Below are 26804 nucleotides of genomic sequence, written 5' to 3'. Positions count from 1 at the left end.
TGTTAATTTGTCTTAAAAGAGGACGATGCTTCATTTGTTTTCTCAAACTTAAAATCTATATCATATTTTTTCGTTATGATAGAAAAGAAACAAAAAAAAAAAAAAAACCCATTAATTTTGCAAAAAATTACATCCTGCATTTATACATTGAGATTTAATGCAATAAATTTTATCTGAGCCATTCATTTAAAATTAACGACTTAGATTGAGAAAGCATACATGAGAGAGCAGAAAGGGCGGCTTGAGTAGCCATTAAAAATATCGAACCATCCCTAATGTAAAAAGGAGTGATTTGACCGCCCTAAATATATATAGGATACTCGAGTGACCGAACCACAGCTTAAAGTTCCTAACCACTTTTTTTTGTCCAAAAAAGTGATTCAATCACCTCTAAAATAGCAAAAAAGCAGTTGATCACTCCTAGGTATGGTTGTGGTGGGACCAATGACAGAGGGAGGAGGGTTGGCAAGGGTCATGCTCCCCCTAATTTCTTTAAAAAAAATTATGAGGTTAAAAAAAAAAAATTGTAAAAAAATTAAAAAATAAAAATAAAAAAAAATATTAAATTTTAGTTTATTAGTCCCTACAAAAAAAAAAAAAATTTGACCACTAACCCCTACCTATAAAAACTTCTAATTCTGACTTTGGGTGGGAGGTTGATAGTGGCGGTACAACAATGAGGCTGATGAGGGCAGGGATAAGGGTCGATAGATGCAATTTTATTTTTTTTTAAAGATTTTTTCTAAAAAATTTAACATGCAAGATTACATTATAGAATTTATAGACCGTTGATTTAAAATTAGTGACACATATTAGGGCTATAAAAGCAACACCTAAGGCATTGCATCCAATCACGATCCCTCCACCAATTTTATACACGTGCAAAAAATTGCACACGAGAGGATATCGAAATGATTGCCAAATTCCAACCCCGTTGATCCAACGGCCAAGATCTTATCTTACGTTAACCAGGGTTAAGAATGTGGACCTCAGACTCTATAAAGATTCGGCCACCTCTTAGACTTAGAGTCGTCCTCTTCGTTGTCAGAAAGAACATAACAGAGAGCACAGAGAGAGAAGGAGAAAGCTTGGAAAAATGTCGGACGAGGAGCACCACTTCGAGTCCAAGGCCGACGCAGGAGCGTCAAAGACCTACCCTCAACAAGCTGGTGCCATTCGCAAGAGTGGCTACATCGTCATCAAGAACAGGCCTTGCAAGGTTCAGCCTTTCTCTCTGTTTTTCCTTTATCTTTATATCTTTTTGGGGTTTTTTTGGTCTACTATTGAAAATTATTATCTGGGTTTTTGTTATTTTACTAGATATTTGATGGTTTTATGATCATTGGTGCTTTATCAATTGTTGGGTTTTTTTTTCTTTTAGGTTTTTCTTTTTGTGGAGAAATTGTGTGCAAGTTTTGGGTGGAGATTTGTTGTTTCTTTAGTATAAAGTTCATGTAATTTTTTATTAGTTGATTAAAGTTGTGATTTTTGGTTTAATTAAAGATGTTATCAAATATCATGTGGGCTTGCTCTCAAAAACTTGTTTTTTTTTTTCTCTGTTGGGACTGTGTATCAAAATTTGGTAACATAAAAACATATTTCAGTAGGTTTGCATGTGGTTCTGTGTATCTCTTGTTGATTATTTTTGAAGCTTAATGGAGAGGCCCAACTCCGCTACATGTCAAAAAACTGGTAATTGCGAATAACACTTTGAAGGTGTGAGGTTTGCATGTGTAAGGGCTCGAGTCCCTTTTTAGGGTATATAATTTGGAATTACATAACCATTTATGGTCATCTGGGGCTATTCTTTCTTTCAAATAATGACCAGAAAGTGTGTTCTGCGTTAATATATCATACTTGGGCCTAGCCACCCTCATTTGATACACTCCCACTAAGAAGCAGCACTTTTTTCTTTTACTTAGTCCGTTAGTGATCGTTTCTTTTCGCAATGAATTGATGTGTAAAAATCTAGATGGTAGTAATAAGCTTAAGCTTGTCCTTAACTTTAATGTCGTGCTTTTCCTTGTTGCATTTAAGCATCAAATTGCTCTCCCTTGAGAAAAGCCATGAATGAAGTTGACAATACTATACTAATACTAAAACTAAAACTAATGAGAGATGCAATTACCGTTGTAGCTCATTACTCGCTTTTGTTGTTCATCTTGCCTTTCATGTTTAATGTTAAACCTTTTATCTATGTGTGCTTTAAAAAAGGCTGTGGTATGGTGGTGTTGCTTAAGCAGTCTTCTTCTTCTTTTTTTCTTTTTTTTTTTTCAATTCATAAGCTGTTTGTTTTGGTGGGGTTTTTTAAACCAGGTTGTAGAAGTTTCCACTTCCAAAACTGGCAAGCATGGACATGCAAAGTGCCACTTCGTGGCAATTGACATATTTAATGGGAAGAAGCTTGAAGATATTGTTCCTTCATCCCACAACTGTGATGTAAACCTCTAATTTTGCTTCACTATGTGGGTGTTCTTTTGTGCTTGAGCACATTTGCTTATTGTTCCTTTTCATTCATTATTTCTTTTTACAGGTTCCTCATGTTAATCGTACTGACTATCAGCTCATTGATATCTCTGAAGACGGTTTTGTAAGTTTTCTTCATTAATTATTACCGATTTTTGGTTTCAGGGAATGCAATTATGTGACGATTAACAAACCTTCAATTGATAATAGTGATGATAGAGGGAATTAATTGTGTGTCGACAGGAGTTTATGCTTCTTCTTTTTTAAACTGAATTCTTCCACCCGAGCTTTTGGTTTGGGTGATGAAAATTATTTGCTTGTTTTCAGCTGGCCTGCCATTCCAAATTTAAGGAAATATAATAATGTTATATACATGAAGAATGCAAAACTACCTGGATACAAGAATGTTTCTGCCAACTTTACTAGAAATCTACTTTCAGTGAATTACACTATTTACAAAGGGAACTCTAAAAAAGAAAAGGAGAAGAAAAAACAGTATCCTAGTCAGATTCATAGTGCCCTTGCTGACTGTAGTTTGTTATGCTAACCAAATTTTGGTGTCTTGTAGGTGAGTCTTCTAACTGAGAATGGAAACACCAAAGATGATCTGAGGCTTCCCACCGATGACAATCTGCTCACTCAGGTATCTAAATTGAGAAGGATTTCATTAACCTTGCCAATTTGCTTGCATCAAAATCTTGGGAGTCCATTAATCCACTCAAATCTTTTTTTTGTATATTCTCTATTCTTTTGACTGTATAGACTAAAATTCTTGTATTTACTTTCCTGTGTATAGATTAAAGATGGGTTTGGTGAAGGAAAGGACCTTGTGGTGACAGTCATGTCTGCAATGGGAGAGGAGCAGATCTGTGCCCTTAAGGACATTGGCCCTAAAAACTAAATATGATGCTGCTGTAGCAGTAGCTATAGTTGATGGCAAATGAAACTTTTTGTTCTTAGATCTAACAAGGATCTTATCTACTGTTTGTGCAATAAGTTTTAATAAGATGATATTTAGCATTTAGCTGTGTGCTTTAAAGTCTTATCAGGCTTGTGATTGGGGAAATAGAAAGGAGGTGGGGCTGCTGATCCCTTCATGAAGGGAGCTTTAGTTTACAACAGGATGGAAATCATATGAATGTATCTATTGCTTTATACTCTTGGGGCTGGCAATGTCTTTTTACCTGGAAACGCATGTTTTTGTGTAGCTCCTCTTTTATCTGGCTCCAACTTTGGATGCAGGTTTGGCCAATTCTTGTTCATTCTTATCATAGCCAGAGATCTGCTTTATAGCTGAAAAAAGGAAAAAGCCAGATATTTTCACACATGGGGAATTCTAGTGACTCTCATGATTGTGATTGGCCTCCAATCCACATCATTCCACGTATAAGACCTTGGTGGGGGGGGGGGGGGGGGGGGGGGGGGGGCTCACTACATGGGCATGTCAGTCATAAAGTGGTGTAAATTGTTGGTCCATAAAGTGTCGCTATCTTCATCTAGTTTGTCTTTCATGGATTAATTCTAGGAATTCACTAATGGGGCGTTTGCATGGGGTAAATTTTTAGGATTTTTGGAATATACATATATATATATATATATATATATATATATATATATATATATATATATATATATATATGTAACAAAATGTTTAGTTTCTTTTGAAAGACAAGAATGCTCACCACATAGGTCTAAAAACCTATCAAAATTTCAAATAACGTAATTAGTTAATTAGATAATGAACTTTCTACTTATATATATATATGAAGAAGAAGAAGATAATGGGCTTTTTAAAGTGTTATATCCTCTCTTTGGCGGTTGGTGTCTACAGCTTAATTATGCTATCGTCTTGACGTCGATCTTGTAGTGTTTTTTAGGAGTAATGCTATAAGGATTTTTTTTTTTTTTTGAATTTTTTTAAAATTGAAATGGCCATAAAATTATCATTAAATATGTGATATATCGCTGTTGAATTTTAATCCAATAATAATTTTAAATGCTATATCAATTTTGAAAGCACTAGTCTTTTTTGTTGTATGAATTGTTGCTGCACAAACACAATTTTTCATCTTTATTTAAACTATTTAAAATATACATATATTATAGTGGAATACCTGGTTTATATCCCTGCAGTCAACACATGTCCGTCAAAGTTCATACTTTGCTCGTACCCTCTCTCTCTTTCCCACACCCAAGAGCAAAGGATATCCTCCACTATATTCTGTTTTTTCGAGATTGTGAGGATTCTCCAGGGTTTGTTGAAAATATCTGGGGTTATGTTCTTGTGTGTACATATATGTATATATATTTGTTATTATTTTGTTCTAATTAATTCATATTTTATCCAAAAAGACCTAAAAAGAAAAATAAACGTATTTAGTGGTAGTAAACCATGCAAATTGTATGGACGAAGGAAAACTTTGTTGAGATGGTGCTTCACTGCTTTGTTGCACAGCAAATGCAGTATGACAAAAGTCATGGTTACCTGTCCCACTTAAAATATGCCATATCAGCCAATGTAAAATAAGTATGATAAATAGGTGCGAAGAGTAATTACTCTTGTGTTTACTTTCTCATATACAGTTGAAGCCAATGGCATTCTTGTAAGACGACCATGATCACGTGAAATTGTTTCAGTCACAAGATTCTGCAGAAAACTAATTTTTTTACAAAAGTAGTGGTACATTTCTGAAATTCAACTACCAATAATTCTGTCTATAAGTTGGATACAGTCTAACAATATCATAATAATTAAACACAAGGTATATTCAACCAAGAAGAAAATGAATTCACTGGAAACTTAAGAACCAAGTGTTATGAGGAATCTTTACCAAAGGATGTACTGCCATATATATATGAGCCAAATCCCCAGAAGGTAACCACCAGAGATAGAATTTTGAAACCGCTCATGGGGTCATGTAACAATATAACAGCTGCAATGCTTGTGAGGGGTACCCTTATTGCATTGAGCACACCAGCAAGCACGGTGGATGACAAGAAAAGCACAGCAGTAGCTCCCAGTACCCCCAGCTGAAAAGTGATTGCACCCCAGATGAGAACGAGGAGATAAGAAGTTGTGCCGCCCTCGAAACTTTTAGCCTCGGATTTCATCGCTTGAAAATCTTTACTCACAACAACCCCAATAGTGGTAAATATGAAGGCAAACAGAGAAACCATGACTTGTTGCTCCAACACAACATGGAAGGACCTTCTACCCAACAACTTCACAAAAACTAGCTCTGAAAGAGCAAAAATGAGCCCATGGAGAGCAGATCCCAAAATGTCCCAGATAAAGCCAATGATGTATTGCCTATTAGTGATATCTCCATATGTATCTGAATCTGAATCCAAAGCAATGATGGTCATCGCGGCAGTAATGATCACAACGGCATTTATCACCGAAGCATTTATTTTGTTCTTCACAAGAAGATATCCAAATAGTGCAGAAAACACTAGGGATGATGATGCCAGAAGAGCAGCAGTAGATGCTGGCAGGTAAGCGTACGCATATGCATACATGAGATTGTCGGCAGCGCTTAAGAAACCGAGCACGACGTAGGAAAGAGTGAGTTTTAAGTTCAGAGGAGTAGGAAAGGTTTTACAAAAGAAGTATGTAGGAAATAAGATCAAAGCAGTTAGAGGCCACCCAGCAACCGCCACCCATGAAATGATCCACTTGCTCGTGCCACCATTCGAATAATAGAGACGAGAAAGAATGCTAGAAGCAGGGAAGGCCACAAGCATTGCCGCACTACTCAGAAATAGAAGAATCCAATGTGAGATTGGCTTCTTTTTGTATGCTTCCCAAGCCATGATCCTAACGGTGGATATCTTGCTCCATAATGAAACAGAAGGCTCTGGTGATGCCTCCTCCATCCTATCACCTAAAAATGAAACACAACCATGAGATAAGATATTGAGTATATTCAAACACACATCTTTGTTGTTCTTGAACAAAAGCCAATATATTGATAAGAAATGATGGTTGTTTTGGGGGGTTGATGAACTTTTTTTTCTTGTCAAAATGAACTGCCAAATGATAATTCCAAGCTTTTCCATTCAGTAAACAGGATTAATCACAACCAGAATGATTAACTGATAATCTTGCAAAAATAGATTAGATTGAGAACATCCCAGAAAGCAAGAGAAATATAGACACATGTAATTGTGTACACTAACTCCTAATACTTTGTTCCTCGTACAGCAGATAAATTTCTAAACTTGTTCAAGCCAAATTATCTGATGAGCCATACAGCATCAACTTATTTATAGGAGCAAATCAAGCTTAATATGGAAAATGAAAAGTGTAACAATCAAGCAAACTATCGATGGAAGGAAACAAGCGTAACGGTCAAGCATAAGAGAAATCAAGGGAGATTTGGGGAAGGTTCGAGAATCCTAACATTATCTTGCCAGTCTCAGACTCTGATTGATACATCTAAGCACTACACAGGGCTCCCTATTTGAAGGGAAATACAACCCTGCCCAAATTGTCAGCAAGTACCAGCATCACAAGGTTAGCATAGCCAAAAAATTTCTTTATCCCTTCTCTGGCTCAAACTAAAAAGTATGGAGAACAACTCAGCTGAGCAAACCCTGATTGCCGGATAAGATTCCTTTTGCAAATCTCAGGTTTTGCATGCTCCATTAAAGGACTTGATGACCAAAGCAATAAACTGGATAGCAAAGTTTGGGAAGATCACCATCTGCCAATATTATGCCGGACAAGAAAAGAGAGTTTCAAAGTCCCTACAGCAAAACTAGATCTTTTCCTCCTAAGTCACTCCAGAATTATCCAAATAATATGCACCAAGCGAATATAACTAGAATTCATCTCAAATTAACATACTTGGGAAATTGTCCACAAATATCCCATGAACACAACTAATTCACACAACTAATTCACACCAAATATCCTGAAGTTTTCTAGAATTACTACAAATCTACTTTGGATCTCTCAGAGGGGAAACTTTCTAACTATTACCGGAAAAAAAAAAATGTACTTCCAAGATTCTGAAGAAATTATTCTTCACAAACTCTTATTAGGAGCAAATAACACAACACAAATAGTTTTTGTTCTTACTTATGGCTACCCATTTACCAAATCCAATCATTTCAATACCATAGATGCATAAATAAACACAGACCAGCACTGACAAAACTATACCCTTTTGTTTGTTCGCTGAGAAAACCTTGGAAAACCAAAAGGAAATGCAAAATTCAACAAAATTGTATTATTATGTTCATTTTAGAGGAACTTTTGTTTTCTCAAGCCCCACATACTGATAAAAATTCAAAATTTCGTCTTTAATTCCATTCCTGCATTTTCCCAGAAAAGTAACAGAATCCCAGGATTTCTTTAAACTGAGCACTCATAACCCAACTGTAATTCACTAAACATACAATATTACTAATCAAAATCCCTAACTATCCTGAACCCAGAAATAAAAAAGACAACCAATTATTGTAACAAACATTCATAGGGAAAAAAGTTATCAACATAAGTGTCGGAATATGTTACCTGGTTCCAGCAGAGGCTGCATAAGACTAACCACTACAGAGCGAGAGAGATTTAATTAGTCTGAACACTTGAGTATTTGGCTGACTCAGTGTTGTAGTCAGACATTCAAATCATTCTTTAGTTATTTTATATTAAATATATACGATTTTCTATTTTTTAATACAATATATAATTTGTTTTTATTTTATTTTTGTGGATGGCTTTTGTTCGTGGTTGAGACAGATTAAAGTATTTGGGGAGATGCGGTGTAAACCGTGTAACATGTGACAACCACTGCCATGGAAGTATGTCATTATTTACTTATTGTCCCTAATCTGCGTAACAATTAAATTAATTAATTAATTAAAGATATTAAACAGCAAGAAATTCATCAGCCATACATTAGAGTTATTCACTCTGTTTGTTAACATATTTTGAGAGTATTTTTTATTTAAAAAAATATTTTGATGCGATATATAAATAAAAATTATTTGTGTATTTTCAAGAGCGAAAGGTATTTGAGTTGTTTGTTAATATTTTTTTAAAAAAAATAAAATGACAAATTTTTTAACAAATGAACCTAATATACTGTGCACAAGGACGTATTCCAAATTTGAAAGAGTGAGTAAAATTCATCAAAATTTGGTACTAAAATTCCATTATTTTTCACTCATCCTCTCGGAGTTTATTGAGTTTGCTTATTCAATTTGTTTTCTTATAGGTTTTCCCAAATTTATGTTGCTTTTCATTTTATAATTATTAGAAGAAAAAAAAAATCTCAACAAGAAAATGTAAGAAATAGTATAAGCATTGAACTGAGGGAGACATTGTTATCTCCAAGTGAAATGGATAAGATGTATTTTATGGTCCAGACTCCAAATTTTTTATTTTTTATTTTTTTTATTACAATGTACATGTTGTTATTTCATTTAAAAAATTTAAATAATGTAACAATATATCTACCATATATCACCATTAAATTTGTGAAATTTAATCTACACTTTGAAATAGATAAAACAAAGGAGATCATGAATTATAGCAAAAAGAAAGTGTTTTTGGTAAACTGGTTTCAAAAACAATTTTTAAAAATATAAAACATACCCAATTTAATTTGGACAAATAATTATCTGAAAACAGTTTTCAGTTTGGAAGAAAATCGATATTTGTTTAAAGTGTCTACCTATTTTCCTTTACAATTTATTAATACCATAATCCATCCCTCTAAGCAAAAATATATTTTTCCAGCCTAAAGGCTAAAACTCGTTTGTCAAATAGTGTGAATGAACAATACTTGCAAATGGGTAGGCAAGGCTTGCCTACTTACCAAAGAAGGAGTTAATGAGTGTATCCAATGCATTGAGCCCAATTAAATATTAGAAAAAAGAAAAAAAAGAAAAAAAAGAAGCCCAATTAAATAATTTAAATGTAATGGTAAATAATTGCCTTTATATGCAATATGTTAAATTGATATATCTTATTAAAGCATGTGATTATCACTTGCATATTTAACAATGCATATGAGAGTTCAAATGTTCTAAGGACAAATATCAGTTTAATAGGTTGGGCTGGAAGAATTTCCTTCAACTCAGTGTAGAGAAAAAATTTATCCTAATTGACATTTTTAAGATAGTAAATACCACTAGAGTGCTGTTAGAGGTACTACAATTAAGTTTTCTTACAAACTAACGTGACAATTTATAATTTGTAGAATGATTAAAAGTATATGGTTGACAAGTTAGCCACTAACTAATTAAATTAACAATTTTTTTGTTTATATATAAGTTAAAGATAGTGGTACATACTATGTTTAATGTATTACCGATTTTATTTGCTTAATCATTTAATCGATTATGAACTACCATATCAATTTGTAAGGAAATTAGTGTTCGGCTTAATTATCTTATCACTTATAAACTATCACGTCAGTTTATAAGGAAATTATTATAAGAACAATAATACATTGAGCATATTCCATACCACTACCACATCTCATAAGATAGCTTGTATTAAGGTCACGTTTGGGTGCGCGATTTTTGTTATATTATATTATATTATTCTTTACTATATTCAAGATTATGAATACCAATGAAATATTTTTTTGAAATTATGTTTGGATGGTTTAGAAAATTTGAGACAAAATTTTTTTTTTTAAAAAAAAAAAAAAAAAAAAAAGAGTAAAAAAGTGAAACTTGAGTAGAATTCAAATTTAGCAAAACAATCCAAACATGTATTTCAAAAATAATAAAATAGAATTAAAAACAAATGTGTTACACAAACATGCCAATCCAAATTAAATTTCACAAACTATGTGTATTGTTGTGTATATGTTGAGATTATATATCCTTGGACCTAAAATGGAAAATGAGCCGGCCCATGAGATTGACCATAATCTTACAACAGTCGTTTCTGGCCCAACCTGAGAATACTACTTGTCGTTTACTCACAGAGTGGGCAATCAGCTGATCACCAATATCCAAAGGTCTTGATGGTGCTACCATTTTCCCTTCCCACTCACGATCCTTAAGGATAGAGCCCTGATTGTAATCACCAGTAAGATACAATCATGTATAGACTTTCTTCTGATTGAGATCACGTTCTAATTTGGACCGTTCGTTTAAAATAAATGGCTCAAATTTCGTTATGTCGTACGATGTTAAAAACTTAAAAACGTAAAAACTTATTTCTTTTTAGTAGTCGCACTACCATTATCGTGGATCCCTCACCACCGTCATCATTATGGACGGTCGGCCACTCATTTGGTTGCTTTGAAAGTGGTCAAACCACCTCTGTGAACACCCCTAAAGCAACTAAAGGAGTAGCCGACCATCCAAAATGGTGGTAGTGCATGACCTGGTGAAAGACAATAGTAACAATGTTACAATGAGGCTGGTGAGGGTGGCGGGCCGGCCGGCAGGCCAGACTATTGAAAAAAGAAAAGAGATTTTTAAGTTTTAGTATAATTGTATGACGTGGCAGAATATCAACTTTCTTCTTGCTATTTTACTGACCATATTTTCAGTATTTAATTGTTATGTTACAAAGCATGCATGTGATCTATCGTGGTTAATTGTACTAAATATATCCTCATTTTTTTAGACAATAATATAACATATGACCAGAGTTTGAGACGTAGCTGCATGAAACTTTAATTGAAGAGCAACACGATGTATGCCTTATAAGGATGAGTCATATATATATTGGTCAAATATTTTTTTAGTATTTGTGATTTGATGCAAAATCAAACACATCCTTCGATCTCAAAAAGTATCGCGCAGCAAATGGTACATATGGACATCTGATAAACGTAATTGATCATTTTGTCCATTAAATCAAGCTCTATTAATTACAATATACAGGGACGGAGGGAGGGGGGGCTGGCAGGGGCCATGGCCCCCCCCCCCCAAATTTCCTAAAAAAAAAAAATTTTAAGGTGTGAAAAAAAAATAATCTAAAAAATTAAAAATTTTAAGGTAAAAAAGAAAATTTAGCTTATTTGGCCCCTACCCAAAAAAAATTTTCGGCCATTGGCCCCTGCCCATAAGAACTTCTGGCTCCGTCCCTGACAATATAACAAGTGTCACATACGCCACATCACATATCCAATTCAACAGGATTTAATCCGCGTATTGACACGATAATGTCACATGCTTATAATTTGAAACCACGTTAGCTCCATATGGATCGACCGAAGAATTACCCAAACTAAAAATTAACCCTACCCAAGACTTTCCTCTCTAACTTTTTTTTTTTTTTTTTTCAAACCTCTTTAACTTTTCTTAATGGATGCAATGATAGAGGGCTTGGGTTGAAACTCATGGAGCATGTCAAACATTGCGTATATCAAACTAAAGGCATTACTAAATGCAATCATATGCATACCTTATTGCGATTGTATAGCTATCCTAATGGCATGCATTTTCAAATATGGGAAAAAGTGTAAACATGATTTCTAATCACCTCTTGGGACCTAGAAACTCAACAAAATGATATAGAACATCTATTATTTTTTGTAGCCACTAATCTTCCTTACCATTTCCACCTTGCATAAGGGAAAATTAAAAGATACCTTTGATTTCAATACGAATTTTGTGTCACGCTGAGGTATTACAATTTTTACTATAAAGTTATTTACAAATTGATGTGACTGTTTATAATTGGTGAAATAATTAAACAAAAAATTTGGCTCATCGAGTTAATTAGTTAGTAGTTGACTTGTCAATTATATACTCTTAATTATTTCACAAACTATAAACTCCACATCAGTTTGTAAATTACTTTATAATAAAAAATTATAACACTCCAAACATTTTTCTTACAAAAATCATTTAATTGGCGGATTCGTTTATTGTTAGAATTCTAATAGAGTAATACTATAACACTTCACACCCATTTATTACACCCATGTCAGTACCGAATGACACGTGTGTGATAAATGAGCGTGAAAGAGTAGCATTATTCATATTTAGTAGATTAATTCAAAAGCTATTGAACCATGTCATGTCAACATGGGTCGGATAGTTATGTTTTCTAATATTTCTCTAATTTTCATGGTAATAATGAAGAAAAACATCGTTCTTTCAGTAGAGAACGATGTGATAGTTTCCTTTAACCCTTGGATCAGTATTTATTAAAAAAAAAAAAATTAACTCAATAACTAATGGGCACTGGCACATCAATCCAATGAAATAAAAGTTGAGTATTTATAGTCACTCTTATGTAGATATAGATAATTTTGTTGGACCGGGTTCAATTATTATGCATTACTTCTTGATTCTCTTTTTATTCTTTATTTACCTCAAAATTAAAATAAGTTAAAAAAATAATATAGAATTTATTAAAAATTTGTAGAATCTTCCTAAATTTGTAAAAATTCATTTCTGCACTTTTGTTTGTTTGTAGGCCGTAGCACAATATTTTGCCAAATGCCGAATTCATTTTACAGTTAAAATTTTGTTTTATTGTACCTAACGGTGTACAACGTACCACGTCATTAAAATTTTAAATGATTTGGCAACATATATATATATAAAATTTAATCGAATAAAATTTTTGTAAACACCCTTTACTCATGGGAGTTTTAGTTCTCATTGCATCAAATGTGAAAGAATTTTTATAAAATCACGTATCCTCCGGACAAATGATCAAAAATAAATTTTATTAAAACTCTACCACATTTATTGCTAGGATGACAAGGCCACAAGGGCCTCGATCCTTACCCATGTGACAAAAAAAAAGAGCACCAATTCTTCCAATTTTAAATTCAACAACCAAATTCCTAAGAATAAATGTTGTGCCACTTTTTGTGCATGTGTCACTCAACTAGCGCACCACTTCACACACAAGACATTACAAGCAGCACCTTTTCCAACCTTTAAATTACACAAAAAACACACCCACCTAAACACTGCTCACTCTGCCCGAGTCAAACACCCGGTACCGTGCTGCCACATACGCCGTCAAAGAATCCGTCAAGTCAACACAACTGACGGTGATCCCCGCTCCTGATGTAACGGAGAAATCAATGGCGGCCGTTAAACAACCTGAGTCAATTCTAGTCAAAGACACATATACCCCCACAGTCTCTTCGCTTTAAAGCATTAAATAAATAAATTAATTAATAAATAAAAATAAAACCGTCTCAGTCTCTCTCAGTCTCTCTCTCTAATCTATGCCGGTACACAGAATCCGAGACACGATTCGGGGTTTCGGGCATAGTTTCGGGTTCGGTTTCGGACAGTATAAAAACAGCGCACGAACTGTGCGGAACTTTACTCTCTCTCTCTCTCTCGGTGTGGGAGAATCGGACATGGCTGATAACGAGAGCTTCGAAGCTCTCCGAGTAGACAATCCGAAGCCACCGGAAGAAGAAGAAGAAGAGGAGGAAGACGAAGAAGAAGAAGAGCTTGAAGAATCGGAGGATGGCGAAGAAGACGAAGAAGACGAAGCGCGAGTCGGTGACTTGCAAGCCGGCGAGTTTCGAGGCTCGGGAACGTTGAAAACCCTAGCGGCGCCTTCTTCGCGTCAGTTGTCAGAGAACGGTCAGTGTGCGGGTAGGCTTTTTTGTTTTTTGTTGTTAAATTTTATTTTTTTTTATTTGGAAAAAAAATTTGTTTTGTTTTGGTAGAATTGTGATGAAGGTGATGAATTTTGTGGTTGATCTGACAGGATTGCAGGGGAATTCTACTTCGAAGTCGGTTGGCGGAGCTGAATTGAAGGTTAGAATTTGGAGTACTCATTTCTGGTTTAGTCTTGATGCATTTGGTTTCTGCGCAGTGCGTGTTTTATTTTTCATATTTTTGCTGGCTATCTGTGTTTTACGATCTTTTAGCATTGGTGAACTCTTTATGTGCGTTTGTGTGAGATTTGCTTAGATATTTATTCAACTGGGAAATTTTGTTTGAACATGTGAAGAATTCAGTGCATTTATGTGTGCAAGTGTGCTGTAGGAAATGTTTTTTGGTGTTCTTGCAGTGTTTCTTTTTCTTTGTTTAACATTTAGGGTCCTGAAAGTGGTTGTGACTACGAATTTAGGTGTTAATCCATCCGTATGTAATTGAAAAAATTCTTATAGCTGACAAAAGAATTTAATTGGAGAAGTAGATGATCATAATCAACAGGGTTCTACTTACCTAATGATTACCAAGCTTGGGAAATTAGTCAAGAGCAAGGAAGGATCTCACAAAGCTATAGAATCATGCAAAATCATTCTTGTTAAAGGTTGATTTTGTCCCCCTCCCAGGTGTGATTCCTTGCTCGGTGCGAATGGGCCTTTTGACATGAAACCTCCCAAGAATAGACCATTGCGCCTTCCTTCGTGAGGAAATACTCTCAAGTACAAAGGACCAATTCCTTGCCAGATGAATGTTTTATTTTGTGTCAGAGTAAGAGAGTATGCTAATGGTGGTTGCAGGAAGCAGTTGAGACAGAATTTTAGTGTAGAAAAGAGTAAAGTTGCTAGATTTAGACAGTTTGGACCCGAGTCTAATGGACCAAAACCTACGGCCCAAAAGCAACATCCAAACAGTAATGGTAATAAATGTCTAGTCTAGCTAAGCTCAATAACAGCTGGAGAAGGAAACAAACCAGATGGAAAAGGAAGAAAAATGAATGGGCTCAAGTAAAAGGAAGCCCAATTCACTCCCATGGATGAGATGAGACAAGGTGGGGAAGGTGGGGTGGAGCATGCATCTTTGATAGGCTCCTATATCTTAAGATACCAAAGGAAGTCCAGGAAAACTTATAGGCTCAGGAAGAAACTCATTCCTAATTAATGTGAGACTCAAGAAAAACGCAAGAAGCATGAAAGTGTTTGGAGCGCATTAATTACATGGTCTTTTGGTTCTTTTTAGTCGTCTAGTGAAGTTATTCATTGTTTTATTGGATGTGTGTGTATAGCTGGGGTAGACTGAGTCTCTCCCAAAAGATGTAGGCTATCTTGTAGGATGTATTTGCTCGGTTTTGTTTCTTTGGTTTTCTCCTAGAAAGTGAATATATTGAGTCCACACTCAAAAAGCAGCATAAATTTTATTCAATAAATATATGGGTTGTGGGTTGGAATCATGGCTAGGAATGGCACAGTGACATTGTGGTTGACTGGTGATGGATATGTGAGAGGAGTGAGTAGTTTGTAGATCGTCTACTTTATTGTGAGATTGCCAGTACCTTGTGGAGTGCTATTTTCAGTTGCATTGGGTTAGGTTGGGTAATGCCTAGAAGAGTAGTAGACCTTTTTGCTTGTTGGAGTGGGTTGGGAGGCAATCCTCAGAGTGCAATTGCATGGAAGATGGTTTCGTCCTGCTTATTGTAGTGTCTTTGGAGGGAAATAAATGATAGATGTTTCGAAGACCATCCTCTCACGGTGGTAGGGCTAAAGTCTTTGTTTTTTCAAAACTCTTGACCAAGATTTTAATTTGGTTAGTTTTCATGAGTATTTGGGTTGCGCCTTTTGCCTTTTTCAAAGATATTTCGATTACTTAAAAAAAGGGGAGAAATGGCACGCTGACATCCTAAAAAAAAAAAGTTGGAATCTTGAGTTAAAAACTACAGTCAGAAATCCAAAGAAACAAAAAAGTGACCAAGGATGAGACTTAGGGTGGTCATATCTGAGGCAGAGTATCATGGCTCTCCTCCAATAGCTCCTCTCTTCCAACTTTGGGTAGGAATTAGTATGATCCTGCAAAGATATACTACCTTATGTAACTTTTAGGAGTGCAACCGAAATGCTCAAAGATAGGCCCCCTAAGGAACAAAAATGAATTCCTCATATTGGAGGCCAGTAAGTGGAGAGACATCAGTGTGGATAGTTATGCGCAGAGAAACTTGTTTTAACATTGACAAAAAAACTTGTATATAAAAGAATTGTGTAAATGATCGGTTGAAGTACAAAATTTTGTAATGAATATCTTGCTGAATATTTAATATTTTATTCGGCAGAAATATTTATCTAAGAATCATCGGAATGCTTTAGGATTTTATTTCCATGTATAAAACGGAGATCTCATATAGAAAAGAGAAGCAATAGAAGCCAATTGTAAAAGTATTTCATGTTGAGATAGCCCAGAAGAGACATCCTTGTTGGCCACATCCATTTATGGTCTTAAGATCCTATGAAGAATCCACCAAATATGATAAAAAGGGCAGCCTTTTTCTCCGTAGATGTAGTGCAAATACCATGACCTGGCAGAATAATTATCCACCCAACTAATCACAATGAAATGATTGTTGCTCACTACAATTTGTTTCATGTGAATCCCTTTACATGCCCTATGGCTTCGCAGAAGATCCATTAATATCATTCTGATATAACACCCTACATTTCATGTAAAAAGCAAGTATGACGTAATGTGAACGATTCATGGAACAGCCCCAATTCACATTTGGCATAAGATTCTAAGAACGGAACTACTGAAGTTCAACTTAAAGATATCCGTTAATATTTGATTTGGGGTCCAAGTATGACGTATCAAAGGATTAGGTGGGAATTGGGCTACGTTATCATCCTTTCTCTAGCAATTATTAGATAGGCATATAGCCTTGGAGTTAATGATTGGTGGAGGTCCACAAGTAGGTAAGTTATCTAGATTTTTCTGAGACATAGTTGCATGAGCTAAATACATCTTCGGTAATTCACTCTTGCCATAAGTAAAATTATTTATGAAAGCATGCCAAAGGGATTGTAAGAATAGAATCATGTCTCGAATGTACATATTAGAATTGTAAGGCAATAATCGGTTGTAGGGTGCTGCCAAAAACATAACAGTCTACAGTCTCAAAACAGAAGTCATGATTATACTAGGACTCCCACTTATCAAAAAAAAAAAGAAGAGATTAAGCTAGGACTCCCATTCCCTTAAATTCTCTGCTATTTTTCTTGCTCCAAATGCACCATATCAAGCATAGAGGCATTGTTCGATTTTTGCCTTGGTTTTCATCCCTACCACATGACTGCTTTATGGAAGATCTTGGTATAGCCCAAGTGATATGCTAAAAAGATTATATAGGTGATGATAACTCTCTAGTCATTGAGCAATGTGAAAAAAGTGATTCAACTTTATCTCTATCTTCATTCCGGATTTTTTTTTTGGAAGGGGGTGGGGTTAAGATTTGAACCTAACTTATTAAAAAAAGAAAAGAAAAAAAGATTAGAACCTAAGACTTGTGCTGATCACAACCCACTGCTTTACTGGCTGATCCAAGGCTTAGGGGATGGTTTTTGCACTTTTTCTACCAACTAGCTACAAATAGATGCCTCCTATTTGCGCTCTTGACTGTTAGAATCCTTCCCAAAGAGCGCACAATATTGCGCGCTGACTCCCAAATGGAATTATTCACTGAATGTTTTATTTTAATTCTTGATAAAACCCCTAACGGGAGCCTGAAAATAAAGTCATCTTTAACTCTATTCTCAGGTTCTTCTTGATCTTAATAAAAATGCTGAGCTATGGATGCAAGTATGAGCTCAGAACATCATTAATATCAACTTGGTATTGAATTTTTATAGCACTAGAACTAGTTATTATGTTCCATGAAGTTTTGACATCAAACTAAAATGTTAGGTGTAGTTTGACTTTTAGAATTTGGTCTAACGTGGCTTCCTTGGAATTCCATTTTAAATATTACTATTTTTTGCGCTCCAGTCCGTACTTGGTAAAAGGCATATTTTCGGGTACCAAATTTAAAATGAAGTTGCTAGAATCCAAAAACACTATTTTTTTACTAGCAACCTTTCCTTGATTATGAGCATGGTTATGTGAAACATTCATCCAGTCAGACACGTCTTGCAAGAGAGTCCCATCTAAAGGGAGAGAAGATAACTTAGCTAATTATTTAGAATTTGCGTTTTCATGGTTTGCATTGTGTTTTTGAATGTCATGTGTACAATCTATTACAAACTTTTTTTTGATGAGGAGGAACCCCTCCTAGGCAGGACCACTTCGTATATCCACCCCTATCAGGTAAACCTCGGACCCATGTAAAGCGCCTCCTTCACACGAATTAGGTAATACTTCGGCTTTGTCGGCTGGCTGGCCCCAAAGAATTGTTTGCACCTAAGGGGATTTGAACCTTAGACCTCATGAGACTACCACAAGGACCAAGGCCCTATTACAAACTTAAAAGCCATATGTGTACTCCAAAACAGAAATTTTATATCCTGGTCAATTTTCTTAGAGGCAGAGGCCAAAACTTGCTGTGAATTAATGATTTCCCCTTATAAAGGTTCTTGAAAATTGAAATCAATCCTCCTGTCAAATTTTCTTGTATTGGTATTAGTTGTGACCTTGTATAGTTTTGTGGGGAGAGCCATCTTATGATATATGTGGTTGGCACATGCCTCCTACTTATGTGGGCTGTGGTTTATGTTATTCGAACCATTAAGTTTGTGGCATGAGCTCCGCATGGCAACCATCAAGGAACCAGCTTCTCTTATACTTATGCTGATCTAGATATATCTTGTATAAGATCATGTAAATAGTTTATGCTTCTTATTATATTTTCTTTGCTTATTATTTCCCAGGATCAAGGTGGGGAGTCCCAGAATGAAGTTTTGGCAAGTGTGACAGTCCAGCCTGTTGATGCTCAGACAAAGAATCAATTTCAGTTGTCTGTATGTCCAACTGCATCTGAACTATCACCAACTTCTGTTACACAACCAATTTCGTCTCTTCCAAGCCCAACTCTACCAGAACAAAGACTTTCACAGGCAAAGAGCAACAAGGAATGCATCCCAAAAATGGACCAACAAAATTCTTCTGACCTTAAACCTATATCTGTTGGCTCTGCTGTGAAAACACCATCTTCTGATGGTTACAACTGGCGGAAATATGGTCAGAAGCAAGTGAAGAGTCCTAAAGGTTCTCGAAGTTATTATAAGTGCACTTTTTCTGAATGTTGCGCAAAGAAAATTGAATGCTCTGATCACTCAGGTCATGTAATAGAGATTGTTTATAAAAGCCAACATAGCCATGATCCACCTCGAAAGTTTAATTGCACGAAGGAAAATAAGCTTGCATCATCTGCTAAGCCCGTTATAGGGAATGGCGTCACAGAACATCCCATCCAAAGGCTTAGCGAATCCGAGCCACCCACAGCTTCAAAAGACACTACAAAAGAAACACCCCCAATTGCTGAAAGAAAACGACAGAACTCAAGTGACTCTGATGGGAATTGTGAAATTAAGGTCAAGGAGGAGCATGTCAATGAACCAGAACCAAAAAGAAGGCAAGTGTTGCATGGTTTTGGTTTCCTCAGACTTTGTTTCATATATGATACTAGCTTTTTGTATTTTTGTGGAAAGGATTGATAATGACTGGTTTTAATGTTCTTTCCTCCTTTTTGATAACCAGAGTGAAGAAAAGCAGCTTGGCACATACAAGTGCTGTAATTAAACCTGGCAAGAAACCTAAATTTGTTGTGCATGCAGCAGGAGATGTAGGAATTTCAGGTGATGGATACAGATGGCGCAAGTATGGACAGAAAATGGTGAAGGGAAATCCTCACCCCAGGTGTATGCCTAATTCATTTTTTAACAATTGTTTGTGTACCTGATACTACTATCTGTTAATGTTATACTGCTGCAGTCTGTATGCTTTTAGGTAATTCATAGTGTGAGTATAAATTGCAGCAGTTTAAATTCTTCTTATTCAGTGTTCCATAGTTAAAAAAATTTTGATGTCCCATAGTTGGTAGCCCCTCCCACGATGCAGTTTTCTTTATTTAAACCTTCAGATTGTGGTAACGTCATGAAAGACTCTGAAGAACTGAGATGATTTTTGTGCCTTTGTCTTCAGCAGAAATTGCACAAATGAAATAAGGCCCCATTTAGATCTCAAAAACTACTAGAGAAAGGAAGGAAGATGTTTCCATTGCTTTATGAATGGCTTTTTATTAACCCCGAGGGGTTGGCTCAAGTGGTAAGGGTCTTGGTGTTTGTGGTAGTCCCATGAGATCTAAGGTTCAAATCCCCTTGAGTGCAAATAATTTATTGGAACCAGCCCGACAGCGAAGTCGGAGTATTACCCGATCCGTCTGGAGGGAGCGTTTTACACAGGTTTGAGGTTTATCTAGCAGGAATGGGTACACGGAGTGACCCTGCCTTGGAGGGTTTCCTCGTCATAAAAAAATAAAATAAAATGAATGGCTTTTTCTTTAGCAAATTTAACCATTTTCCAACCCGTCCACAGAACTTCACAAGATCCAAATGAATCACAAAAGTTTAGGATTTCAATATCCTTGAATTTTCAGGCTTGTGTTGGGAGTGTGGTTTGTCATAGAACCATAGTATCAAACATTCATTCATTTTACTCTTGTATCTGGCCTCAAGTTATATATATCAGCAGTTAGCACAGCAGTCTATATTTATCATGATGATTTCTCAATCTGAATATCCTAAGGATAACACATTGGAAATCATTCTATGCAAGTGCCATTGTACTACTTAGAAAATTGTCAAGTTGCTACAGATGACTGTCCTGCAATTTGCTCCAGAAAACCTCATCGGGTTTAAGTGCTTTGTGTTATGTCATTCTCAAACTAAGTTAAATTTTCTTCGGAAAATGTGGTTTGGATTCTGTCATGGGGTAAGTTTTTTTTTTTTTTTTCTCATGTATTGAGATGTACCTCCTGTTGGTGGATGATGCAATCCACAACTGCAAAAGGACTGCTGGAACTGATTTGGAAGACGGGAAATAGAAGAAGTAGATGGGTATTGAGAATAAATCTCAAGAACAGATATATTTAATCAGCAAAAGATGCTTTACATTAGCCCTAGACCTGAGTTTTATAGCACTACATCCTCAGGAAACAACTTGCATTGTAAATACTTCCTAGTTCCCAGAGTTTGCCGTTATTAGAAGATCATGTGCATATATGAGCTAAACTTCTTTATGGATCCATCTGCAAAATTCTTCTTAGGAGCATGCCGTGATTAGAACAAAATTTAAATTAGTCTGTTTGCTTTCTCTGCATTTTATTCTAATTAATTGCTTGAATAAATTTTCAGAAACTACTACAGATGTACTTCTGCCGGATGTCCTGTCCGTAAGCACATTGAGACAGCTGTAGATAATGCGAATGCCGTGATTATAACATATAAGGGAGTACATGATCATGACATGCCTGTACCAAAGAAGCGGCATGGCCCACCAAGTGCTCCTCTTGTAGCTGCTGCTGCCCCTGCTTCCATGAACATTGTGCAATTTAAGAAAACCGACACACTACAGAACCAAGTGTCTTCGACCCAGTGGTCGGTGGACACGGAAGGAGAATTGACTGGAGAGGCCATGGAACTTGGAGGTGAGAAAGCAATGGAATCGGCTCGCACTCTTCTGAGCATTGGATTTGAAATCAAACCTTGCTGAGAGGCCCAAGGGAATAAAAGATGATTCATTGGCCTCTATTTTAGAAGATCATGGAGCTGTATCTATATGAATTATTGAGTTGGCAGGTTTGATTTTTCTTTTTCTTTATTTATTCTAGTTTGTTTCTCTTCTTTTCTTTTCTTCTCACCCCTCACAACAACAACAACAACAACAAAAAAGAACTTTTGCTTTAGTCTTTCAGTGAACAGTTGTGCATATTGGTATTGTAATCTCATGTTTGGAACAGAGTTAATAGTAGTTTAACGATACAGAATTGGCCCTTTTTTCTTAAAATATTTTTTAGGTTGAGATTGGCTTGTCGGCGTCTATTTTAACGGCTCCAACTCAGTCGAAATAGATCCAAAAAAGAGAGTATTGCAGCTACTCCAAGTTGGTAGTCAAGTCTGTAAAAGAGAACCCCCAATCTGAGAATTTTAAAATTATAATGGCGATCCATGATATTTGATGCAATTTGATAATTGGGATGTGTTCTTATTGGGTGGATTTCAGCTTATTTAGTTGGATAGGGGATAGCTTTGAGACTACTTTCAGGTGACGGTTGTGCTGGTTACGATAGCTCTGTCATCATGAAACACAAAATTGGGGCAGGTTGCGGAAACTATAACGGCATAGTTAGCCGAAACAGGAGCTAATAATATATGGAAGCATCTTTCGCCCGCGTCAAATGATGTGATTGTAGAGGCCAAAAGTTGTAAGCATCTCTCATGTTGGATTGATGTTGGCACTGTTGAAGCTGTCACTGGTTTTGAGGCTATAATTGTTAGATGGCATTGAGCTCATTTCAAATTCTGTTGATAAATGCTTTGCAAGGGTGTTTGTTTGGGCTTCTTCCGCTTCATGTCCTGTTGTCTGGTTGGGGTCTCTTTAATCCTAGGTCAACTGTCTGTCAAGAAGCTTAGTTTAGTGACCATGCAATGTGTTTCAATCTTAGCAACCATTTGAACGTATCTAGATTTAGACATAAAGCATAACATAATATTACTAGATAACATGGTTATCTAGTTTTCGGTTGCATGACCAAAAGACGACTTCAAGTGGAAGACCCACAAAATGGCATCACAACAAAAAGGAAGTCACAAAAACAAGCCTAACATTTACTCAAGCACTACATGGGACCTAACTACCTAAGGTCAAGGGCTTCTATAGGCACGTCTAACCATTCAAGTCAATTCAATTTATTTCGCACCAAAATCAAAGCACGTCACATTCCTAATTCCTTGGCTTTAGGGTCAGAAAAGTGTCGGCCCACATGTTATTCAAATCTTCCATGTAAATGTGCGTACAAAAATAGGGAAAAATAGGGTGAGTCACGAGAATACAGAAAAAGCAAGTTGGGGTTTCCCTTGTTTTACATGAAATGCATTGAAGAAAACTTAGGGTTTCCCTGGGTTCTTCCTACCATGGCCGAAACCAAAACCAAAACCACCCTTTCCATTTCTCTCTTTTTTCTTTCTCTTGTGTACTCTTGGAGATGCATGCATGGGTTTGGTTTTTATGGTCCTACTTTACCCATTTCAAAGGCTTACGTTAACTCCATCAAGGCATCAAACCACATTTCAAACTTTCAACTCATATCGACAAGCAAACATCATTCACTAGTGTTCATGCACATGATGGTTTGGGTTTGATTTCACACAAGCATGTCAACCATGCTTGAGTGGATGACGTTACATACAAAACATTGAGCAGACATCAAATGATCAACAATAGAAAGTACAGATAAAATTCATGTTGATCGGAGTCTCACTGATCAATAATGGAGTTTTGGTAGAATCTGATGACCATTAAGGAAAAAAGGAGTCACACCTGGAATAGAGAAATCTCGTCTCAATAGCTTACTCAAAAAGTACAATACTTTCATTTATTAAATAAACTCGGTTACATTGTTATATATATAGGCAACCTCTTATATATTTGATAAACTTAAATACTACTAAGATAACATAAATAACAAATACTTCAGTAGCTTATCCCGCAAATTTAAATAATTAATAAGAGAATAAAGATAAACTCCTTTAGCTTCAACACATCTTTCACTAGTCATTTAGAATTTGTGTAGGATTCTTCATCACATTGTCTTTACAAATAACCATTTGCATACAAAACACCATTCAAATCAACCTAACAACTTGATTACACTGATCAAAAAAAAAAAAAAATACAAACACAACACAAAAAAAGGAAGTTAATCCATCTTCACGCACATCTCAAGGTAACATCATACAATCAACCCTGTTGTCACTGACACCTCTTGAAGTTAATTCACTCATAAACAAACACAATACAAATAGATCCATGAACACGCAGCTATTTTATGATAATTCTTCTCATTGCTTGGTATTCGATCTCTCTGATCACGATTTCTTTACGATATTGAGGAATTTTATTCTCCATTTTTGTCTTAACCTTCCAAACTTCAATTTCAACCATTGTTTCACATCGTGCAGCTTCTGCATTCAAACTTTGGTGCCTTTCCCATAAACGACTTACAACACTTTTGCCATGCTCATATATGGCAAGATCCATCCCATCAAAAAAAAAAACCACAGGCCGATTAATCTGCAAAACCCAAGACACATACCAAGTATTTAAGGGGAAGCTTAGACTAATAGTGGACAGTGGTTGAAATTTACTCATAAGTATATTGTAGTATATTGCAATTTTAATGATCATATGGTGAGCCTAAGGGTTGAGGCAAGCATGGATTAATATAGGATTATGGCATAATTTGAGACACAAAATTACCCATCTGAGTACTGCTACTCTTTTTTTTTTCTTTTTTTTTTTTCTTTATCATATTCAAATAATAACTTAACATTATATCATATTAATGCCTAAAAAATCTTTATTTCAGGAAATTCTTTCATTTATGTCAAATTTCCACCCCTGAACAATTAACATAGAGTTCACTTCCCAACATAACCTTTTTCTTTTTCTTTAACAACAAATATTTCAAAACTCAAAATAATATTGAAAAACATAAATCTATGACCATAATTTGGAGTTATGGAGCTCATGACCCTTCAAGTTCAAAATACCAAGCACAAAATATAACAAAATACCAAGTAAGTTACTTACCTCGTAATTCTCACAGCTCACAAACTTCCTATTGATTTTTTTTTTTTTTTTCACTGTAGGCGATTCTAAAACAATCTAGCTGCTCACAAACACAAAGTGTCTTTGCTACAGATGTTGCCCCACTCTTCGTGGAACCAGAGAATGCATTGGGATCTGACATATCCATCCTCTAAACTGTGGTTCTCCTTCAATCTTCAAAACCCGAGGTTACGGAAACTGTTGTATTTTGTAGGCTTGAAGGAGACAAAGACCAAGTTTTTGTCTTCTAAAAAGCTGAGCTACACTTATAAAAATAGTTGTTGTTTTATTTAGAAAAGAGACCCACTCATTGAGGCATTTTCGGGAGTTCAGATCGTTAAAAATCACGTGTGATGCATATGGCTTACATTCTGTCCAAAAAGACGGAAAAAGTTAATAGATAGACTAACTTGCTACAATTTCGTAGTTTGTGAAGGCATTTTTAAACTTTGGAAACTAAAACCCAAAAGCTGAGGGGAGGGAGGAGTAAAGTGCATTTTTCCCTATTCTTCCAATAGTGTTGTGACAAGTGTATGAATTGCACAATCAGCTTCACCATGTTAGACGCATACCACAGTGAATCACGTCATTAAAAAACCTAAGTCATAAATGCCTCATCATTAAAAATGCTCATTACCAAATCACTAAATCTCATGTTCGCTGGGGGAGGGGGGGGTCACACAGCCACCCCTCCATTGTGGGCATGGCCACCCCCCATTTATTGTGGGTGGCCTCCTATAATAGAAGGGGGTGGCCACCCTCTGCCACAATACATTTAGGTGGCCACTCCACCACCCCCTCCCACAACAGATGGGAATAGTTGAGGCCACCTACCCTCCCACAAAAGAGGTGCTGGTTGTACTACCCCCCTCTCACAAGAAATTGTAAGTCACACAACCATCGCTCCCACCATATAAAAGTGGCCACACAGCCACTTCATTCTTCTTTATTTGGACACGAGATTTAGTGATAAAATATTTTTAGCGACATGTCATTAACATAGCAATTCACTGTAGTATATGTATGATGTGGTGAGGCTAATTGTACAATGAACACGCGTATCACAAAACTATTGGATATGACATAACATGAAAAGTTAACAAAAGTGAAATGAAATAAGTGGTTTGATGACCGATTAAACCTTAAAGATCGATTTGATAAGCTTTAAACCTAGGAAATGATTTGATAGAAGGTCAAATCCCATGATATGATATAGTATTTTTCCCCCAAAACAAAAGTAGCTGACCTATGTCAAAGAGAGATAATGGTCGGATGTCATGAAATTGGGTAGGTTAGAAGGTGAAGGTGCACTTTGCCCCCTGCTCATAATTTAGGAAGCAAGTTAGGGGTTCTCCCAATACACCACACCCACTAAGAAGATAGGGCGACTATCGCACTTAAATATGGAAAACCCCCCAAGACAGTTGGAAAGATTCATCAAAAAGCAATACTTTCTGTTTCCCAGGATTTATATCAATTATCGATCGAAAGCCCTAAAACTCTCCTAGGGATCAGGTGGATGTGCGTCCAACAATGAACATATCAAATCAATTCTGAAACAGGAATACCCCACATCATTTGGTGATCTTGTACAAACATGTCTATCTAAAGGGAGTCATCCCCCGTCCTAAGGGGGGCAGGGAAACATTTTACTACTACTATATCATTGTCACTGATGTCAGACATTAAAAGCAAAATTGAATGATCAAGTTTAAGTTCTAGCTGTAAAGGACAGTATAGGGTAGCAACTGGGGCATCAGCCAGTCCTGCCCTTACTGTAAGGTCATGGATCAGATGGGGAAGGACTGAACAGGAGTTTTGTTTCCTGTCCTTGTCCTCTGATGCCAGAATGGGTTGAAAGGAAA

The 26804-nt window shown here is 36.0% G+C and overlaps 3 protein-coding genes across 5 annotated transcripts; 2 read left to right on the top strand and 1 right to left on the bottom strand.

The window, feature by feature from the left end:
- The first annotated feature begins 1027 nt into the window (after nucleotides 1-1027).
- LOC133866912 (eukaryotic translation initiation factor 5A-2-like) lies at nucleotides 1028-3673 on the top strand. The gene is made up of 5 exons (XM_062303569.1): nucleotides 1028-1219; nucleotides 2317-2439; nucleotides 2534-2590; nucleotides 3035-3109; nucleotides 3263-3673. The coding sequence occupies exons 1-5, from the start codon at nucleotides 1097-1099 to the stop codon at nucleotides 3365-3367; spliced, it is 483 nt and encodes a 160-aa protein (XP_062159553.1). The 5' UTR covers nucleotides 1028-1096; the 3' UTR covers nucleotides 3368-3673.
- Nucleotides 3674-5011: 1338 nt separating this feature from the next.
- Nucleotides 5012-8150, bottom strand: LOC133865206 (probable purine permease 5). 2 transcript variants are annotated; one of them, XM_062301570.1, is made up of 3 exons: nucleotides 8070-8150; nucleotides 7988-8037; nucleotides 5012-6350 (listed from the first exon to the last, which is right to left on the bottom strand). In XM_062301570.1, exons 1-3 carry the CDS (start codon nucleotides 8090-8092, stop codon nucleotides 5281-5283), a joined length of 1143 nt encoding a protein of 380 aa, XP_062157554.1. In that variant the 5' UTR covers nucleotides 8093-8150; the 3' UTR covers nucleotides 5012-5280. The 2 variants fall into 2 exon arrangements, with proteins under 2 accessions (XP_062157554.1, XP_062157555.1); XM_062301571.1 differs by lacking the exons at nucleotides 7988-8037; nucleotides 8070-8150 and adding an exon at nucleotides 6870-7127.
- Nucleotides 8151-13604: 5454 nt separating this feature from the next.
- Nucleotides 13605-22116, top strand: LOC133865839 (probable WRKY transcription factor 32). Of its 2 annotated transcripts, none has more exons than XM_062302332.1 (5): nucleotides 13605-14004; nucleotides 14132-14181; nucleotides 18981-19684; nucleotides 19810-19968; nucleotides 21465-22116. In XM_062302332.1, exons 1-5 carry the CDS (start codon nucleotides 13635-13637, stop codon nucleotides 21820-21822), a joined length of 1641 nt encoding a protein of 546 aa, XP_062158316.1. In that variant the 5' UTR covers nucleotides 13605-13634; the 3' UTR covers nucleotides 21823-22116. The 2 variants fall into 2 exon arrangements, with proteins under 2 accessions (XP_062158316.1, XP_062158315.1); XM_062302331.1 differs by having other exon boundaries at nucleotides 13606-14016.
- The last annotated feature ends 4688 nt before the right edge of the window (nucleotides 22117-26804 follow it).

Source organism: Alnus glutinosa, chromosome 4 (assembly GCF_958979055.1).
Source record: "Alnus glutinosa chromosome 4, dhAlnGlut1.1, whole genome shotgun sequence".
Taxonomy (NCBI): domain Eukaryota; kingdom Viridiplantae; phylum Streptophyta; class Magnoliopsida; order Fagales; family Betulaceae; genus Alnus; species Alnus glutinosa.
The sequence above is the reverse complement of the archived record's forward strand: the minus strand, read 5'-3'. Positions and strand labels throughout refer to the sequence as shown.

What these genes read in the sequence shown, in the direction of transcription:
- LOC133866912 (XM_062303569.1), top strand. Translation starts at nt 1,097, where the DNA reads ATGTCGGACGAGGAGCACCACTTCGAGTCCAAGGCCGACGCAGGAGCG. An exon ending in CTTCATCCCACAACTGTGAT is followed by an intron (nt 2,440 to 2,533) that starts GTAAACCTCTAA and finishes TTCTTTTTACAG; the next exon opens with GTTCCTCATGTTAATCGTAC. An exon ending in ATATCTCTGAAGACGGTTTT is followed by an intron (nt 2,591 to 3,034) that starts GTAAGTTTTCTT and finishes GGTGTCTTGTAG; the next exon opens with GTGAGTCTTCTAACTGAGAA.
- LOC133865206 (XM_062301570.1), bottom strand. Translation starts at nt 8,092, where the DNA reads ATGTCTGACTACAACACTGAGTC. An exon ending in TCTGACTACAACACTGAGTC is followed by an intron (nt 8,038 to 8,069) that starts AGCCAAATACTC and finishes AGACTAATTAAA; the next exon opens with TCTCTCTCGCTCTGTAGTGG. An exon ending in GCAGCCTCTGCTGGAACCAG is followed by an intron (nt 6,351 to 7,987) that starts GTAACATATTCC and finishes TTTCATTTTTAG; the next exon opens with GTGATAGGATGGAGGAGGCA.
- LOC133865839 (XM_062302331.1), top strand. Translation starts at nt 13,635, where the DNA reads ATGCCGGTACACAGAATCCGAGACACGATTCGGGGTTTCGGGCATAGT. An exon ending in GAACCAGAACCAAAAAGAAG is followed by an intron (nt 19,685 to 19,809) that starts GCAAGTGTTGCA and finishes TTTGATAACCAG; the next exon opens with AGTGAAGAAAAGCAGCTTGG. An exon ending in AAGGGAAATCCTCACCCCAG is followed by an intron (nt 19,969 to 21,464) that starts GTGTATGCCTAA and finishes ATAAATTTTCAG; the next exon opens with AAACTACTACAGATGTACTT.